This window comes from Urocitellus parryii, chromosome 1 (genome assembly GCF_045843805.1).
Source record: "Urocitellus parryii isolate mUroPar1 chromosome 1, mUroPar1.hap1, whole genome shotgun sequence".
Taxonomy (NCBI): Eukaryota; Metazoa; Chordata; class Mammalia; order Rodentia; family Sciuridae; genus Urocitellus; species Urocitellus parryii.
In genome coordinates this window covers 128587447-128606265 of record NC_135531.1, presented here as the reverse complement: position 1 = coordinate 128606265, position 18819 = coordinate 128587447, and the positions used below count along the sequence as shown (strand labels likewise).

Genomic DNA, 18819 nt, shown 5'->3' with positions numbered 1-18819 from the left:
GGGATGAAAGAAAAGAGGAGAGAGATGGTTGGTGCTAAAAGAGGAATATCAGGATGGGAGATATCTGCATTACCTTTCTGCTTTAATTATAAGTGTTAAGCTCTACATGTGTGCTTCAATTGGCTGGCACACAAAATGGTTGAGGCCTAAGGTTCTTGCTGGCATTCCTCAAGAAGTTCTTCCAGATGAGGTTCCCTCAACAACAAAATGCTATATGTTAGATTGTAACTTATGATGCAGGTGTGCAGGAAAAAGAAGTTGAGCCTGAAATCTCCTAGTTTAGAGAGTGCTCAAGGGAAGCCCACAGAAAACAGCAATGTGCACAATGTGTAAGAGAGCTGACACCTGGACACCTGACACAGTGGAAGAACTGTTACTCAAGTAGTAACAAATAGAAGAGAGAACAGCCAATTCTTTAGGGACAGTCTTGCAGAGATCATTCCTTCCCTTTCTTCATCCTCAGTTGGAAAGAGAAGGAGTTCAGAGAAGAGTGATATCATTACCTTCTTCCCCAAAAGCTGTTGTTGCCACATGCTCATCTGCACCAGGAAAACAGGAAGAACTATGAATTAAACAGGAGGTTAAATATTTTAAATGGTCAGGCTCTAAATTTTAATACTTGGAATGAGATTGTATTTATTAATTATCAATAGTGACTGCAAAATGGGTCTGGAGTTTGGATGCTCATAAGGGAATGCACTATCTAGAGAGCAAGAGGATTTCTAGAAAATGGTAATGGTTATTGGGAAAAAATAAAACTATTTCATATTTATGATTCACAATTTGAGTCTTTTCACACTGGCTTACATAATTTGAAATATAAAGATTTCCGGGGCTGGAGTTGTGGCTCAGTGGTAGAGCTCTTGCCTAGCATGTGTGAGGCACTGAGTTTGATCCTCAGCACCGAATATAAATAAAGAAGTAAATAAAATAAAGATCCATCAACAACTAATAAAAGTATTGAAAAAAGATTCCCTAGTTTATTGTTCATCTTCCCATTAAACAATAAGCACTGTGAGACCAAGGACAGTTGTTCGCAATTGTATTTCTTGACTGTAGTACAAATGCTCAGGAAGATTTTGGTGAGTAAATATATGATATTTACTCTACATATCATGTATTTACAATATATATTTATAAAACCAAGAAAAATGCACATAAAGTTATATTTGTTTGGAAACTTATACAGTATTATGGGATAGAATGTTTATGTTCCCCCAAATTCGTATTTTTAATCCCTAAGCCCCTATGAAATGGTCATTGGAGATGTGGGTCTTTGAAAGATAATTAGGATTAAATTAAATCATGAGGGCATGCTCCTAAGGATAGAATTAGTGTCTTTTTACAAGAGGACAAAGGAGAGCTCTTCTTCTCCCTCTGCATAAAAAGGCCACTCCAGGACACAGTGATAGGTTGGCCATCTGCAACCCTCACCAGGAACAGAATTGATTGGCACCTTAATCTTGGACTTCTCAGCCTTCAGAACTGTGAGAAATAAATTTCTATTGTTTAAGCCACCCAGTCTAAATATTTTGTTCTGGCATCTAGAACTGACAAAGACAGTATTACTAGGAAATCACTGAAGAGAACATAACTACATATTTTCTTCAAGATTGCTTTGGTTGAATGTACAGAAAAGAATCAAAAAATACAAGAGTAGATTCTGGAAGACTATCTAGTCTTCCTATCTAGAAAGCTACTACAATAGACTGGGCCAGAGGTGGTCTTAGCTTGGCTAGTATCACTGTAGAAGCCAAAAGAAATGAATGGATGTAAGAGATATTTAAGAGGGGCTGAGCGTGGTAGCATGCCTGCAATCCCAGCAACTCAGGAAGTTGAGTAACAGGATAGCAAGTTTGAGGTCAACCTAGGCAACTTACTGAGACCCCATCTCAAAATAAAAAATAAAAAGGCCTGTGGATGTAGTTCAGTGGTAGGATACTTCTGGGTTCAATCACCATACTGTTGTAGGGGACAGACAAGGCACAGCACTAAAAATAGCAGGAAACAGTTTTATTTGGCTGCATCAGGTTCAGAGGGTACAGTTTTCACTGTAATCAATGAATCCTCTGAACCCCAAGTTCAGGCTGTTTCAGAATTTTATACCCAGCATGTAAGGGGAGGGGCTCAGAAGTCCGTAGTCTGCAGAAATTCACATAAAAGCAGCTTTTCCTTTTACTGTTCTGGGCAAGTTAACCCTTCAAGGACTACACCTGAGAAGGGGAGTGCTACTTCTCCCTTTTCTTTCCTCCCCCTGCCAGCTGTGACCATGGAGCCCAACTGGTAACTTCTCTTATCTTAGAAATGTAGACATCTCTGTGAGGCTCCAGCTCAAGGCCAGAAGCCTTGTTAAAGGATTTGTCTTTTACTATCACATTTTGCATTTGTAAACACACTTCTACAAACTATTATACTGGATAAATATTTGTGAAAAACTAATAAAGGGGTTTTCAGCACCTGGAATGCTGATTTCTTCCAGGCCAGTGGCCAAGTAAAATAGAACAACAGGAAAATAGGAAATTTACCTAATTGAACTCTTTGTAGAGACTCTTAATCCTGATAGTCCTAAAGTCAATTTTGGTGAAGATTTCTGGAGAAGCTTAGTTAAGATTTTCTGTGGAGGAGGGGGTGCCACTACAATACAGAAGAAAAAAAAAGAAGAAGAAGAAGAAAGAAAGAAAGAGAAAGAGAGAGACAGAGAGCAATAGAGAGAGATTTAGGAGCTAAAACAGGTAAGAACTGTTGATGAGGAAAGATAGAAAAGAAGCACAATACTTACATGAGCAATTGCTGGCTGGTGTTAGCACCACTTAGTGAGACAGGGAAGAGTGAAGGAGAGGAGTAAGGGGTGGTTAGAGGCGAGTTCAGTTGCAGACATATTCAACTTGAGATGCCTAGGAACATCAATAGTCATCTAGATATATACAATTATAGTTTAAGGATAGGTCTGTGCTGGAGATAAACATGGGGGGTTGTTGCCATCAAAATGATCATTAAAGCCATGGGAATTTTTGAGATTATATAAGACGGTAGTGTCTGAAGGGAGCCCATGTCAGAACTCTGAGGAACACAAAGATTTAAGGGGTGATGAATAGAAGAATTGGAGTCAACTAAAAAGACTACAAAGAAGTGATAAGAGAAATGCAGAATCACAGTAATCTAGAGAAGACAGTGGATGTTTCAGGCAGCAGAGAGTTGAGATTTGCAGTGTAGCTCAGTGGTAGAGAGTGAGTTTAGCACACATGAGACCTAGGTTCAATCCCCAGCATTCATACAAAAAGTAGAGTTCAATAATCTAAATGTTTAATGGCATTATTAGGTGAAGTCAACTTAATGTACCCCTTCAGAACCCTTCATCTATTTGACCAGAATATCTGAAATCTATTGATCCTAAAATCCTTATCCACCAGACCAGTGTTTCTCAAAGTGTGGTCACCAGATCACCTGGGAACTTGCTAGAAATGCAAATTTTGGAGCCTCATCCCATAAATTCTTTTTTTGTGTGTACTTTTTAAAGCTATTCACCCAGCTACCAATTGAACAACTCTCTACATCTCATAGTTTAAATTCCTGAGATACATGCAATGTTGGTGAAACTGCAACAATTGGAACCATTTAGCAGGATAATTTGGCATCATTTACCAAAACAACAAAAACACCGCTTTTGACCCAATATTTCACTTCTAGGAATTTATCCTACAGGTATATTTGCACATGTACACAAATAAGTGGGGTTTGTCTCCACTACCTCAGTCAGTTGGTGGCCCCTGTAGCCATCAATCCGTAAGAGACTAGGTTACCCACTTCAGTCACTCAGGATCTGTCTACCTCATTAATCAGTAAGAGTCTGGGTCACCCACTGTCAGTTGGGGGCCCCTCTATCCCGTCAGTTGGAAGCCAGCCTCTCCTTCAGTCAGTCAGGGCACACTCTACCCCGTCAGTGAGTCTAGTAAGTCAGAGATCAGGTCACTCACCTTCAAGGGACCCCTCTCCCTGTCAGTTAAGCCCTCATCTCAGAAAGGGCAGTTCACACCTCCACCGGGCAGGGGCTGATCACACCTCTCTTCGCACTTTCAATGGGAAGCAGCTGGCTCAGCTCCGCAGCCTCAGCACCTCGCACATCCGCCCCCAACACCAGCCCAAGTCAGCTGCAACTCGTTTTCTTTTCTTTTTTTTTTTTCTCCTAGAGAAGGAAGGCTGCTGCCGCCTAGCACAAAGATCATGGCCCTGACCCAGTCTCCCGCCGCCCGCCGATGGGCGGGGCTCCGAGAAGTGGGCGGGGCGTGTGTAGCGAGGGCGGGACTAGGGACGGAAAGGGGCGGGGCAGGCGGGGGATATCCCGGGTTGCCGCCGCCACGGCCGCTTCAGCAGCGGGAATCGAAGTCGCCGCTGCCTCCGCCGCGTGGGTCGCCGACCGCTCGCGCCCTGGCTTGGCCGGGGCCCGTAGCAATGGAGGACTTTATCGTGATCTCGGACGACAGCGGCTCCGAGAGCTCCGGGGGAACCCGCTCGGGCCGGGCGCGGCGACTCCGCCGGGCCCTGTCCCGGACCTCTGGCGCGCTGCCCCGCCGGACAGTGGTGAGTGTGCGAACCGCTGTTCGCCGAGCCCCGTAGTGGCCAGACCATCGCCGCAGCTCGGGCCTCGCATCGTCGGGACCCTCGGCCGGCCTGCTGCCCTCGGTGCCCCAGCCGCCCCAGCCGCCCGCCGCTAGGCGCCTCACAGCTGCAGCCGCTTCCCGCCTTCCCCGCCTCGGGCCTCGAGGAGCGCGGCGGGGCCGGGCCGGGGTGGCCAGGCCTCCCGGCTCAGCGCTGAAAGCCGAGTGGGCTATGGCTAGAGAGCGACGGGCGGCCGAGCACATGGACTATGTCCTGGCGCTCCTGGTGCTGGGGTTGCCAGAGCCGGTGGCAGGCGGCGGTCTTAGGCCATCCTGGCCGCGGACGTCCACGGAAATTTGGCGGGGAGTAAATTTGGTGGAGGTCCTGGCCAGGCCCCGGCTGCGATCCAGACCTCGAGGCAGGGACGCGGGAGCGCGTAATTGTTTGGCTTGTGGTGGGCACAGATGTGTGCAGGGAGGTAACAGGAGCCCAGGCTGGGAGGGAGGGAAGTACGGGCCTGGGCCAGATGGTGGCCGCGCTCCAGGGCCTGGCCGCGGAGCAAGGGGCCCGATTTTGGAGTTGTGGAGGAGAGCGATCTATTTCGCTTAGCAAACACGTACCAAGTCCTGGGGGAATGGGGGAGGGGGTACATCCTGTACTATCTCTTTTAACCTCAGGCCCTTCATCTTTGTTCTTGCTGCTGTGGTGAATAAAATATCTATGGCCCCTGCCTTTCCAGAATCCTCCACAGATATTTATTGAACCCTTACTATGGCCAGATGTTATAGGGCTGAGCATACAATGGAGGATACAACATTCGTGGTCTCTGTCATGGAAGGTGATATATTCAACAAGTGGTTATTGAGTACTTAAGGGATAGAAAGTGGACAGTTTTGTTTTTTTAAATCAGAAAACAATCTTTCCGGCATTCCAAAACCATACCTCTGGAATAAAAGAATCAGGCTGATTTTATGTGTATCGGTTTTACAGCTTAAGGAAAACACAGTACTTCATATTCTTGGAGACAAGTCTTATAGCTTCTGCTCCCTCATTTCCCTTCCCAGAAAGTCTACAGTCCCTGAAAGTAAAGCCCTTTCTTCTGTGTTCCAGGTACTGTGCTAAGTGCTAGGTGATCACTACAGAAAGAATGGCATGCAAACAGAGTGTTGAGGTTGCCATGGTTCAAAGAAGAAAGATTCTCAGTACCTCTTAGTAAAGAATTCAGTTGAGTTGGACAAACGGATGATTTTCAAAGGAGAAATGACCAAACTTCCAAGAGTGAATAGATGTACCTAATGCTGTGACAGAGTGTGTGGGAGATAATAGAATTATAATAATTAATTGTTGGATGAAAGAGTGGTTCAGATAGATGTTTGGGTTTGTTGTTGTTGTTGTTGTTGTTGCTTTTTATTTAGGTATTGGGGCTTAAACTCAGGGGCACCTAGACACTGAGCTACACTCCCAGCCCTTTATTTATTTGTCTGTTTTTATTAGTTCTAATCAGTAGAAAACTCTTCAATTTATTGTACACAAATGGGGCAGAATTTTTCACTTCTCTGGTTGTACTTGAAGTAGATGCACACCATTCATGTAATCATACATGTACCTAGGGTAATGATGTCCATTTTATTCCACTATCTTTCTTACCCTCTTACCCACTCCCCACCTTTGCCCCATCTAAATTTCCTCCACTCATCCCATACCCTCTCCCCTCTTATGGATTAGCATTCACTTAATAAAGAAAACATTAGGCCCCTGTTTTTAGGGGGGGATTGGCTTATTTCTCTTAGCATGATATTCTCCAACTCCATCCATTTACCTGCAAATACCATAATTTTATTCTCTTCTAATGCTGAGTAATATTCCTATGTGTATATGTACCACAGTTTCTTTGTCCATTCATCTATTGAAGGGCATCTAAGTTGTTTCCACAGTTTAGCAATTGTGAATTGTGCTGCTATAAACATGGAAGTGGCTTTGTTAATGTAGTATGCTGTTTTTCAGTCTTTGGGGTATAGACTGAGGAGTGGGATAGCTGGGTCAAATGGTGGTTCCATTCCAGGTTTTCTAAGGAATTTCCATACTGCTTTTCAGAGTGGTTGCACCAATTTGCAGTCTCATCAGCAATGTATGAATGTGCCTTTTCCCCTAAATCCTCACCAACACTTACTGTTGCTTGTATTTTTGTTAACTGCCATTCTGACCGGGGTGAGATGAAATCTTAGGAGAGTTTTGATTTGCATTTCTCTAATGACTAGAGATGTTGAACATTTTTTCATATTTGTTGATCTATTGTATATCTTCTGAGAAGTGTCTGTTCAGCTCCTTAGCACATTTATTGATTGGGGTTTTTTTGATAAGTTTTTTGAGTTCTTTATATATCTTGGAGATTAGTGCTCTGTGTGACCTGTGTGTGGCAAAAATTTGCTCCCAAATTGTAGGCTTTCTGTTCAACTCATTGATTGTTGCTTTTGCTGAGAAGAAGCTTTTTTGTTTGAATCCATCCTACTTATTGACTATTGATTTTATTTCTTGTGCTTTAGGAGTCTTGTTACGGAAGTTGTGGCCTAATCCAAAATGATAAAGATTTTTCTTCTGTTAGGTGTAGGGTCTCTGATCTAATTCCTGTGTCCTTGATTCACTTTGAGTTTTGTACATGGTAAGAGATGGGGGTTTAGTTTCATTTTGCTGCATATGGATTTCCAGTTTTCCCAGCACCATTTGTTGAGGCCATCTTTTGTCCAATGTATGTTTTTGGTGCCTTTGTCTAGGATGAGATTACTGTATTTATGTGGGTTTGTCTCTGTGTCTTCCATTCTGTACCATCAGTCTACATGTCTGTTTTGGTGCCAATACCATGCCATTTTTATTACTGTTGCTTTGTAGTATAGTTTAAGGTCTGGTATTGTGATGCCTCCTGTTTCACTCTTCTTGCTAAGGATTGCTTTGACTATTTTGGGTTTTCTTATTTTTCCAAATGAATTTCATAATTGCTTTTCTGTAAGGAATGACATTGAGATTTTAATTGTAAACACATTGAATATGTATAGCACTTTGGGTATTATGGCTACTCTAACAATATTGATTCTGCCTATCCAGGAGCATGGGAGATCTTTCCATCTTCTAAGGTCATCTTCAATTTCTTTCTTTAGTGTTATATAGTTTTCATTACAGAGGTCTTTCACCTCTTTTGTTAAATTGATTCCCAAGTATTGTATTTTTTTAATATTTATTTTTTTAGTTATAGGTGGACACAATGTATCTTATTTTTATGTGGTGCTGAGAATCGATCCCAGTGCCTCACGCATGCTAAGCAAGCACGCTACCACTTGAGCCACATCCCCAGCCCCCCCAAGTATTGTATTTTTTTTTATGAGGCTATTGTAAATAGCAGCCACTTTTTATTTTTTATTTTGAGACAGGGTCTCACTAAGTTGCTGAGGCTGGTTTTAGAACTGTTTCAGCCTGCCAAGTCGCAGGATTACAGGCTTGTGCCACTGTGCCTGACCACATAGGTGTTTGATGAGCAGGCTCAGGGAAGAGGATCCACTGGATTTAAAGTGCTGATAGGAGGCTGGCCTGGTATGCATGCCTGTAATACCAGTGACTCAGAAGACAGGCAGGACAATTGCAAGTTCCAGGCCTGCCTAGCAATTTAGCTAGACCCTTTCTCAAAATAAGAGAAGAATTTAAAAATAGGACTGGGGATGTAGCTCAGTAGTAGAACACCTACCTAGCACATGCAAAGCCATTGGTTTGATCCCCAGCACCTCAAAAATAAATAAAGTGCTTATTGGAAGTGTAGATGGATATGGCCAGCTCTCAGGAGTTAACTCTAGAGAAAAGTCAGGACTAGAGAGATTTGGCATTTTCTGAATAGAAGAGAGTATTGAAGTCCTTATAATGACTGAGCTCATTGAGGAAAAGAGTAGATAGAGGTAAAAGGTGGGAGGAAAAAATACTGCAGAGTAACTCACAACTGCCTTTACTCCAAGTACCTCTCTTTTCTCAGTTCTCCTTTAATTTTGTCCTCTTTACCAGCTTCCTTTCCACTCAGGTTTTGTCCATTTTCATTCATCCTGGTTCAGCTTCCTTCAATGAAAATGTATTCTTATCCTGGTCTGTGGTGATTTCTCAAACCCATATTTCTGGTAGACTGTTTTCCTCCCCTGTGACCACCTAGCCAAGCATATTGATCTTGAGCCTTTCGAGTTGAATAGAAGTAGACAAGTTCCAAAAAGCAATACCTAATTAAAATCTTGGTTCTGCAGATATTTATTCCAGCTTTCTAAAAGCTACAGGCTTTGTCTGCTTTTATCTTTCTTGAAAATTAGGTAAGAGTGGTAGGATAACAATGTAAAGAATCAGAGGCGCTGAGACTTTTTCAGTTATAAAGCCTAAAGCAAATTTTCCCAAAGGCTCCAAGGTTAAGAGACCTGTGTTGAAATCAAGATGCCCCACCAAGCGCCTACTTTGGCAAGTTCCATTATCTCTTAGCATTTCAAGCCTGAGAAAATTAATACCTACCTAGTGAGATTATTATGGGTTTTTAAAACCTATTAGTTGTTTTTTAATAGTGCATTATAATTATACAACATAGTGGGATTTGTTGTTTGTTATAGGTTTTTAATGAGGGAATGCCAGTAAAATGTTCAGCAAAATGGTAGTTTTTGCTATTCTTTGTGTTATTTCTAAGCCAAGTCTTTCTCAAGTGTTTCAGACAATGAAATAAAAGAAGCAAATTTTATAAATTTTCTTTTTGACTAAGGGGAAATAACTTGAATTCAGCAAATCAAAAAGCCATCAATTGTAATTAACATTCTGAGCTGGGGTAGGGTGGTGCACAGCTGTAATCCCAGCTGTTTAGGAGATTAATTCGGGAGGATTGCAAGTTCAAGGCTAGCCTGACAATTTAGGAAGACCTTATCTCAAAACATAAAATAAGTACAACTGGGTCAGTGGTAGAGCACCCCTGAGTTTAACACACCACCCACCCAAATACTCCCCCAACACACACACACACACACACACACACACACACACACACACGGCATTTTTAAATTCTTGATTCTTAACATAAGCTTTAGTCTTCTTTGAGTTGATGAAATGTGTCAGTGCAGTGTTTTTGATAGTTATTTTTTCTGTTTTTTAACAAAACCAGAACATTTTCAGATAACCTTTTAATTTGGGTTGAGCTATGAAGAACATTAAAATTGTCCTTAATCTCACCATCCTGAGATAATCACTGTGATGTCTGTTTTACTACCTGCAAATGTATCCGTGCATCTATATATACCTGTGTGCTCCCTCCACAATATGTTTTGATGATTTTGCCAAAATGAAGTCTTGCTGTATATGTGGGGGGTTTTAGCCTGCCTTTTTCTCTCATTGTATCTTTTTTTTTTGTAAAGAGAGAGCGAGAGAGAGAGAATTTTTAATATTTATTTTTTAGTTCTCGGCGGACACAACATCTTTGTTGGAATGTGGTGCTGAGGATCGAACCCGGGCCGCACGCATGCCAGGCGAGCGCGCTACCGCTTGAGCCACATCCCCAGCCCTCTCATTGTATCTTGAAATTTCTTTCCATTCTAACAAATGCTTATCTTTATCAATATTTTAATGTATTTCTTTGCACAGATTATAGTTATATTTATGATCTCCTTTTAGTGAAAATCATACCTTCATTTCTAAATTTTCTGTTATAAACATCCCAGTGTAAATTTTCCTCATAATATTTGTTCATTTTTTTACTTAGCGTGAGTTCCTTTTAGAGTGAGATTGTTGTGTCAGAGTATACCCTGTTTTCTGAGCTTTTGATATATTTTGACCAATTTCATACAGAAATTGTGTACTGTTCTCACTAAGGGTATGATCAAACATGCCCTTTTCCCCACTACCTAGTCTTACCTCTGTATCATCAATTTATTCAATAACTATTTATTGAGCACTTACTGTATACCAGGCACTCTTTATAAATGTTGTTAATTCATTTGTGAGCAAACTCAGTCCCTGCCCTGATGGAGATTTCATTTTAGTTGGGGAAGATTGTAAAAGTAAATAAACACATAAATGTAATGGCAGATAATTTACAGAGTACAGAGTGTCAGGAAGAAAAAGTAGGTATTTTTGTTTTTTTCTAATCTTTATTGACTGGATAACCAGATTCTGTGAATTTTCATGGCTTTGGTTAATTTTTTTTTTTTTTTTTTTTTTTTTTTTTTTAGTGCCAGGAATTGAACCCAGAAGCACTTTACCACTAAGGTACATCCCTTTAGTTTTTATTTTGAGACAGGATCTCACTAAGTTATTTGGGGCCTTGCTAAATTGCAGAGGTTGGCTTTGAAGTTGCAATCCTTGTGCTTCAGCCTCATGAGTCTACAGGCCTACACCACTGCGCCTGGCTTAATTTTTTTATAGTCATTCATTCATTCAATAAATACTTACTAAGCACATGCAATGACCTCAGGAACCAGATATGAACAAGATGGCATGGGGGCTAGGTGTGTAGCTCAGTGATGGAGTACTTGTCTCCCAGTGTGAGGCACTGGGTTTAATCCTCAGCACCACATAAAAATAAATAAATAAAATAAAGGTATTGTGTCATCTACAACTGAAGAAAAAAAAAGATGGCATGGAACTACATTCTATTGGGGAGGGATAGGTAGAAAACTAACAAATGAATAAAATAATAGAAAGTAGGTGCAATAGGGAAAATAGATTGTGTTTTTAGGAAAGGTGTGATATTATGACACTTTTTTTTTTGGTTTTTATCCTTGTTTTCTGACTCACGGCGCCCTTAGCTCTTGTAATTTCCGAAGAAATATTGCTATTGAGTCAAACAATATGCCCTAAGAAAATTGACTAGAGCAATATGGGTATCTTTCTTTCATGAAATTTTTGCCTTTTGTACTTAGGTTTGTTTCAGGGCCATACCAGCTCGTCCTCCGTTATTTCTAACAATCCCTTTCAAATACACCTTCACTCCTTAAATTAATGAAGTGATTCCCCCCCCCCCAACTTTTGGTTGTTTTTCTTTAAAAGAAGTTTTAATTTTTAAAAAAATTTTTAGTTGTAGATAGACACAACGTCTGTGTCTGTCTGTCTGTCTGTCTGTCTCTCTCTCTCTCTCTCTCTCTCTCTCTTATGTGGTGCTGAGGATTGAACCCAGTGCCTCACGCATGCTACGCAAGTGCTCTACCAGAGAGCTACAACCTGAGCCCTGAAGAAGTTTTAAATTTTTATGTATTTCATTACATCATTCTTTTCCTTTGTGATTTTTTTGTCATACTTATTGCTTTCATCACTCCTAAGATTATAAAAATATTTTTGAGCTGGGCTCGGTGGTACATGCCTGTAATCCTAGCAGCTTGGGAGGCTGAGGCAGGAGGATCAAAAGTTCAAAGCTAGCCTCAGCAATGGCAAAGCTAGCCTCAGCAATGGCAAGGTACTAAGTAACTGAGTGTCTCTAAATAAAATACAAAATAGGGCTGGGGTTGTGGTGCAGTGATCAGGTGCCCTGAGTTCAATCCCCGTCCCTGGTACAAAAAAAAAAAAAGATTAAAAAAATATTTTTACATTTAATAAAGTTTAACATTTTTTATATGTATGTGTGTATTTTTGTTTTGTGTTTAGATATTTAGACAGATTTGTCTTTGAGATATTTCTGTTACTTATTATTTTAGCATCTCATTCTGTTTTTAATTTTTTTTTCATATATCTAATTGCTGCTTGGGATTACAGGTTGGTGCCATTGCCCCCAGTTCCATCTCATTCTTCTTCTTCTTCTTCTTCCTATTTATTTATTCATTATTTGTCCTAATTAAGTATAAGTGAGACTCAGGATTGTACCTCGAGCTGGTATATGCTAGGCATATGCTCTGCCTCTGAGCTACATCCCTAGACCTCTTCCATCTCATTCTTACCAGGTGGTTTTTTATTCATCTGAAATGATTTATATGGCATGAAGTGTGCTTACCATTTTCAATAAACTATATTGTCTTATTTCTAAGACAACATTTAATCTAAGGCTTGCTTCCAGTATAATAACAGCTTTCCTGGAAAAAAGAAACACTACCACATGAAATATACACATTAATTATAAGATGCTTCCTGATTGCACATGGATGGAAGAAACATTCTGGATATTGGATTTTACAAAATATGGTATTATCAATTGTTTTGATAATTTCTTAAGTAATCATCTTTTCTTCACTTATTTTATAGCACATTTTTATACCAAATTAATTTATATGCTTATATGTCTGGTTTTTCTATTATCTTTTATTGATTTCTGTATTCTCAGTGTCTTAACTTTACTGTTTTATTTTTATGGTTTGATGAAACCTTTTGGTATTGAATAAAACAACTTCTCCTTACTCCTTACCCCCAACCCCAAATTTCTTGGCTATTTGTGCCCATTTATTCCTCTAAATTATTGTTTTGTTTTGTATTGCTGGGTCTCAAACCCAGGGCCTTACACATGCTAGGCAAGGATTGAGCTATATCCCCTGCCCTTCCAAATTAATTTTAGAATCACTTTGTCAAAGATTACTTTTGGTCAGGTGTCCTTAAGCCAAAAAATTCTTTGTTTCATGAGGTTGTCTTGTGCACTATAGGATATTTAGCAAGATCACTAGCCTCTACACAGTGTACATACTTGACATTCTATATGCCTACCAAATTGTGACAATCAAAAATGTTTCCACATACTTCCAAATATCTCTCTGGATTGTGGGGAGTATAAAATTTCCTCCATTTTAGAACCACTTCATTAGTTTTATAAGGTAATAAGAGGAGAATTAATATCTTTATAATACTGTCTTCCTAATCAGAAGCATTGTATAGCTTTCATTCTATGAGGCTTCTTTCTTGGAAGTTAATAAAACCATAAGGTTTTCCTTATTTGGGTCCTATGCCTTTCTTATCAAGGAGTAGTGTTTTAATTAGTGTTTAATTGGTATTTTAGTTCGAATGACTATTTGCCATGTAGCATTGAGCATGTTAATTGGGGTGAGCATTATGTAATAAGAACAGCTGGCATTTATGCTAGGCACTGTTAAGTTCTTTACTTGAATTAACTCCTGCTAATCTTGACTGTAACTCCATGAGGTAGGTATTATTGTTATCACTGATAGATGAGGAAACTGAGAAAGGTTCAACCAGGTGCATACCAGTAAAGCAGGTTTACCACCATTAGTAACAATGAAAATCCTGGGGGCAAACTTGCAATCTTATACCAGATTTCCAAGAAAACATTGTTTGGGGACACTAGAAATATATGAAATGGTGGGGGGAGCAAGTTGTAAAATAACTATCTTTTTAAAATGTATCATTTTTGTAAGAATAGGTTCCCCAAGGTTTCTTAATCCCAAAATTATTTTTAGACCTCTTATCAGGTACTTTGAAAAAATTCTTTTAAAAAAAATCACTTTCTTGGGGAATGGGTCTGTAGCTCAGTGGTAGAGCCCTTGCCTAGCACGTGTGAGGCACTGGGTTCGAGCCTCAGCCCCACAGAGAAATAAATAAATAAAGGCTTAAAAAAAACCACTTTCTTTATTTTGACCCTTTCCTCTGAATATTGTAAGATCACTGTTGTACACAGTTCTATTCCCAAGAGCTAACTTAGTGCCTTGAACATAGTAGGTGCTCAATAACTGTTGAGAGAAACATTTCTTATTGTTGATTTTTATGGAATCCTTTCCTTATGATAAATAAGTTATATTACAGTTTTGTCAGAGTACCTTGTATGGGAGAGCCAAGGGATAAATATGACATCTGTCCCAGGCTGACTTTTTATAGAGATTTTTATAACTAAAAATAGAACTGTGTCATAGAAAACAAAATTTATCTGATGTTTTGAATTTAAAACATCAGATGAAATTCATTTGGATCTTAAATCAAGATCAGCTCCCTTGTATGCCTGCAAATCAAGTCACCCATCCCCTTATTCATCCTGAGTTGTCTTTGGGAAGTTGGTCTGGCTACCCACTAGAGAAGGTAGGTGCTCTCCCTCTTTGGAGAGGAATTTAGTTTTATATTTTTGTGTTAACAATATGTAAAGTATCTTTCTTCTGGTGGGCCTTTTAATATAAAGTATAATTCCATACTACACCATAAAAATTACCATAAAATTCCCTAAATTGCGTATCACCATTAGTTATTGTAGAACACTTCTTTCACTCCAAAAGGACACCCTGTGGATTCTCTGTTGTTGTTTAAGGTATACATCGTATCATTTGGGAAAATCGATTTCCCCATTTTGAATTATAGACATCCTTTTAAAATCACAATAGAGGTAAGAAATTCAGGATGTAAATATCTGCCCTTGTCTAGAAAACTAGAGTTTTATCACTGTCAAGATGACTACAGTTTTTGTGTATTGGTTCAGAAATTTTCTTTGTATGTGTGCACAGACATACATAAATGGCTAATTCTTTCCCAATAAGATCTAATAACTTTCAAAATCATTTAATATATTTTAGACATTTAAATAAATATTGCTACCTCATTCAGACCCCTAGTCCATTTTGCTCACATCATTATTCTCAATGTACATACCATTTGGCTTCTGGCACATTTTAAGTATTCATTCAAAAAATATTTTTTCAGTTGCATTTTATTGTAACATGAAAATAATTTAATCAGTCGCTTATTTTAATTTTTTAAATTTCAGACTGTAATATCAAACTCTCTTGCATGGTCATAAGAAATTGCTTGTAGGACAAGTTTTCTTACAGTGGACTATGTGTTTATGATTTTAGTATAATCACTGTCTGGACATTGTCATTCTTTGTGGGATCCTAGTATCCAAACCTTGAAACTATATTTACAATACTTCAGAGAGATAATCTACATCCACATAAAAAAGTGCAAATGGCAGATGCCCATTTTCCCAGGTTCTTAGATATGGGACCTACGTTATATCAGTCATAGGCTTTGAATTGGAAGCTGTTGACAGAAAGAAACAGGGCCCAAGTAAGCTACATTTTAGTGAGGATGGCAATAATAATGGCAACTATTAGCACTGGTAGTAAATGTGCTGGAAATATAGGGTATGACATTGGTGCTACTGGCCGTGGAAACTGGGATATTTGTGCCCAATGGCAGTAACAGTGGAGTCTTTGATAATACAACATAGTTTTGGGCTCCAGTGTTAGTCAACTTCATAGATACCAAACAAGGTTCTCGGGTGGTCCTCTAGACTCTAGGAGCTACCAGTAGAGTAGTAGTAGTATAGTAGTAGTAGTAGCACCACCAGGGATTGAATCCAGGCACTTAACCACTGGGTCATATTCCCCGTCCTTTTTTTATTTTGAGATAGGGTCTAGTAAGTTGCTCAGAGCTTTGCAAAGTTGCTGAGGCTGCCTTCAAACCTGCAATCCTCCTGACTCAGCCTCCTAAACCATTGGGATTACAGGCATGCACCACCAAACTTGGCCCTATTATCCTTTAATGAGTTTCTTCTGGGCTTAAGTTAAAGTTTGGTCGTCTTTTGGTTTCTGCTTCCTGATTGATATATAATCACCAAGTTATACTTAAAAAAAGTAATAACATAATTTCTTAACTGATAGTGTACTTATTTTCTTATACTTTGGAGAATCTGGATATTATCACATTCTTAAATTTGTTCCATTCTGATAGACAATATTTTTCAATGTCTGGAATTTTGCTGAAAGGAAAAACTCTTCAAATGACTAGGTCATCTGTGTTACATTTCCGTTGTTATAACAAATATGTAAGATAAATCAACTTAAAAAAAGGAAAGGTTTAATTTGACTTATTGTTTCAGAGGTTTTAACAGTCAGTCCATGGTCACTTGGCTCAGTTGCTTTTGGTCCTGTACATCATGGTGGGAGCTTGTGGTAGAGAAAAGATGGAAAAGTAGGTAGGAGCCAGGGATCCCAGTATCCTTATTCAAGGGCACACCCAGTAACCTAACTTCCTCCTGTAAGGCTCCATCCCTTAAAGATTCCATCATCTTCCAGTAGTGCCAATAGCTGGGGACCAACCCATTAACACATGGGCCTTAAGATTTCAGACCAGGGCTGGGGATGTGGCTCAAGCAGTAGCGCGCTTGCCTGGCATGCGCGTGGCCCGGGTTCGATCCTCAGCACCACATACCAACAAAGATGTTGTGTCCGCCGAATACTAAAAAATAAATATTAAAATTCTCTCTCTCTCCCTCTCTATCACTCTCTCTCTTAAAAAAAAAAAAAAAAAGATTTCAGACCAAAATTATAGCATCATCTGACACTACTCCTTTGTGAGAAACTGTTTCCAGATATTTCTAGATATTTCCAGATATTTCTAGATTTTATTTTCTACTGAATTAATACATTAATATTTAAAAAATCTTTTATAATACATTAATATCTTAAAAATTATTTTTTTAGAAGTAGTTGGACACAAAAACCTTTATTTTATTTATTTATTTTTATGTGGTGCTGAAGGTTGAACCCAGGGCTTTGTGCATGCTAGATGAAGTGCTCTACTGCTAAGCCACAATCCCAGCACCCCCCTCCCCTTTTTTTTGGTCCTGTATGTTTACTTTAAAATTCTTTTTTAAAATTATTTATTTATTTATTTATTTTTTAAGTTGTAGTTGGATAGAATATCTTTATTTTACTTATTTATTTTTATGTGGTGCTGAGGCTCGAACCCAGGGCCTCCCCCGTGCTAGGCTCCTGCTGAGCCACACCCCCAGCCCCAGTATTTTAAAATTCTTTCTGTGCATTTTAATTGCAACAATGTTGCACTTTATCTAATTGTGATACCACCGGTTATCAATGACAAGTTCTGCTTCCTCACATGTTGAAGTTTGAACATAAGAGAAACACACCAAGGCAAGCATATAAAGCAGGGTTTATTTAAAAAGAAGCAACATAGACTTCTCCTGGGAGGGAGAAGGGAGCCCTAGCTGGTATCCTGGTATCTCAAGAAACCAGGTTTTCTGCCCTTTTGCTTCTTTTGTTCTCTTGCCCTCTTCCCCTTTTCTCTCTCCTTACTGCCTAAGGGCAGGATGGCCAAAAGGTGGGAAACTGGTGGGCTGAAGGGGGAAGGGCAGGATGGTGTAGTCCAAGACACATTAATTAATAACCTTATAGCCCCCTGTAGGGAGGGGCAATTCCTGGGACCAAATTCCTTAGCAACCTGTTGGAGCTGGGGCAAGTTCTTGGTAAGGGTGGCCGGAAGGGCTCTGAAGGAATTAACATTTCAATCCCTTAGTGGAGAGTCTTCAACTTCCCATACTCACTCAAAATTGGCTTCCTTGATCCAACCTGAATTGATTTACCTATCTGTACTGACTGCCTGAGTTCAATCCCTGGTAATACCCCCCAACCCACCCCTGTCACCCCCACCCCCCACCAAAAAAAAAAAAAAAAAAAACACCTTAGAGCGATGAGGGCAACATTCAGAAGGTGAAGAGACCACTGTTATGTTTCCCCACTATGAATTTCTACCTTCAATTTCTACGAAGTAGGCAATAGTTGGGGGCAAGTGACCCAAAGTCCTTGTTTTCTATCAGATGGGGCATGGAGAGTTAAGGGTATTCAATATCACAGCAGTCCAAAGGTACATGGTGGCAGTTGGCAGGTTACTGGCAAGTATACATAGGGCAGGGTTTATGCTAGGAAAACAATAAACAAGACAGAAAAGCATTACTTTTTTGGTAAACAATTAATATGAGAACAATTAGGGGCTGGAGATGTGGCTCAAGCAGTAGCGTGCTTGCCTGGCATGCGCGGGGCCCTGGGTTCGATCCTCAACACCACATAAAAATAAAGATGTTGTGTCTATCGAAAACTAAAAAATAAATATTTAACAAGAGAGAGAGAGAGAGAACAATTAGTATTTCAGCCAGCCTCTGGAATGCAGGAGAACCTTATGTCTCTTAGAGTCCTTTGTGATAAATATTAAGCACTCTCAGAAGTACCTTCCTTTATAGCCTCCAAGTTTACTTACTTTTGTTAGGGCTGACACAATTGTACATCTTAAGTTACATTAAAAAAAATTGTTTTTCCTTTTAAATGTCCATGTAGTACTGTGCTCAGGTTATATTCTCCTGCCAGGTGTTTAATACCAAGTTGGTCGAAACTGACCTTGTTCCTATCTATTCTTAAGAGTCAGCTGAGGTTCTTCACTTTTAGGGACATGTGTGAAGCCTCCTGTCTCCTTCAGTTTTCCTCTATCAGTTGTGCCATGTGCCAGGATGGGTCAGGTCAG

General features: G+C 39.7%; 1 protein-coding gene across 1 annotated transcript in view; it reads left to right on the top strand.

Annotated features, from left to right (window-relative positions):
* Positions 1 to 4382: 4382 nt before the first annotated feature.
* Positions 4383 to 18819, top strand: part of Simc1 (SUMO interacting motifs containing 1) — an 87208-nt gene continuing 72771 nt past the window's right edge. Inside the window, exon 1 of the mRNA XM_026398253.2 lies at positions 4383 to 4578. Within this exon, the coding sequence (XP_026254038.1) occupies positions 4450 to 4578 (129 nt within the window). The 5' untranslated portion in view covers positions 4383 to 4449. The remainder of the gene's footprint in view (positions 4579 to 18819) is intronic.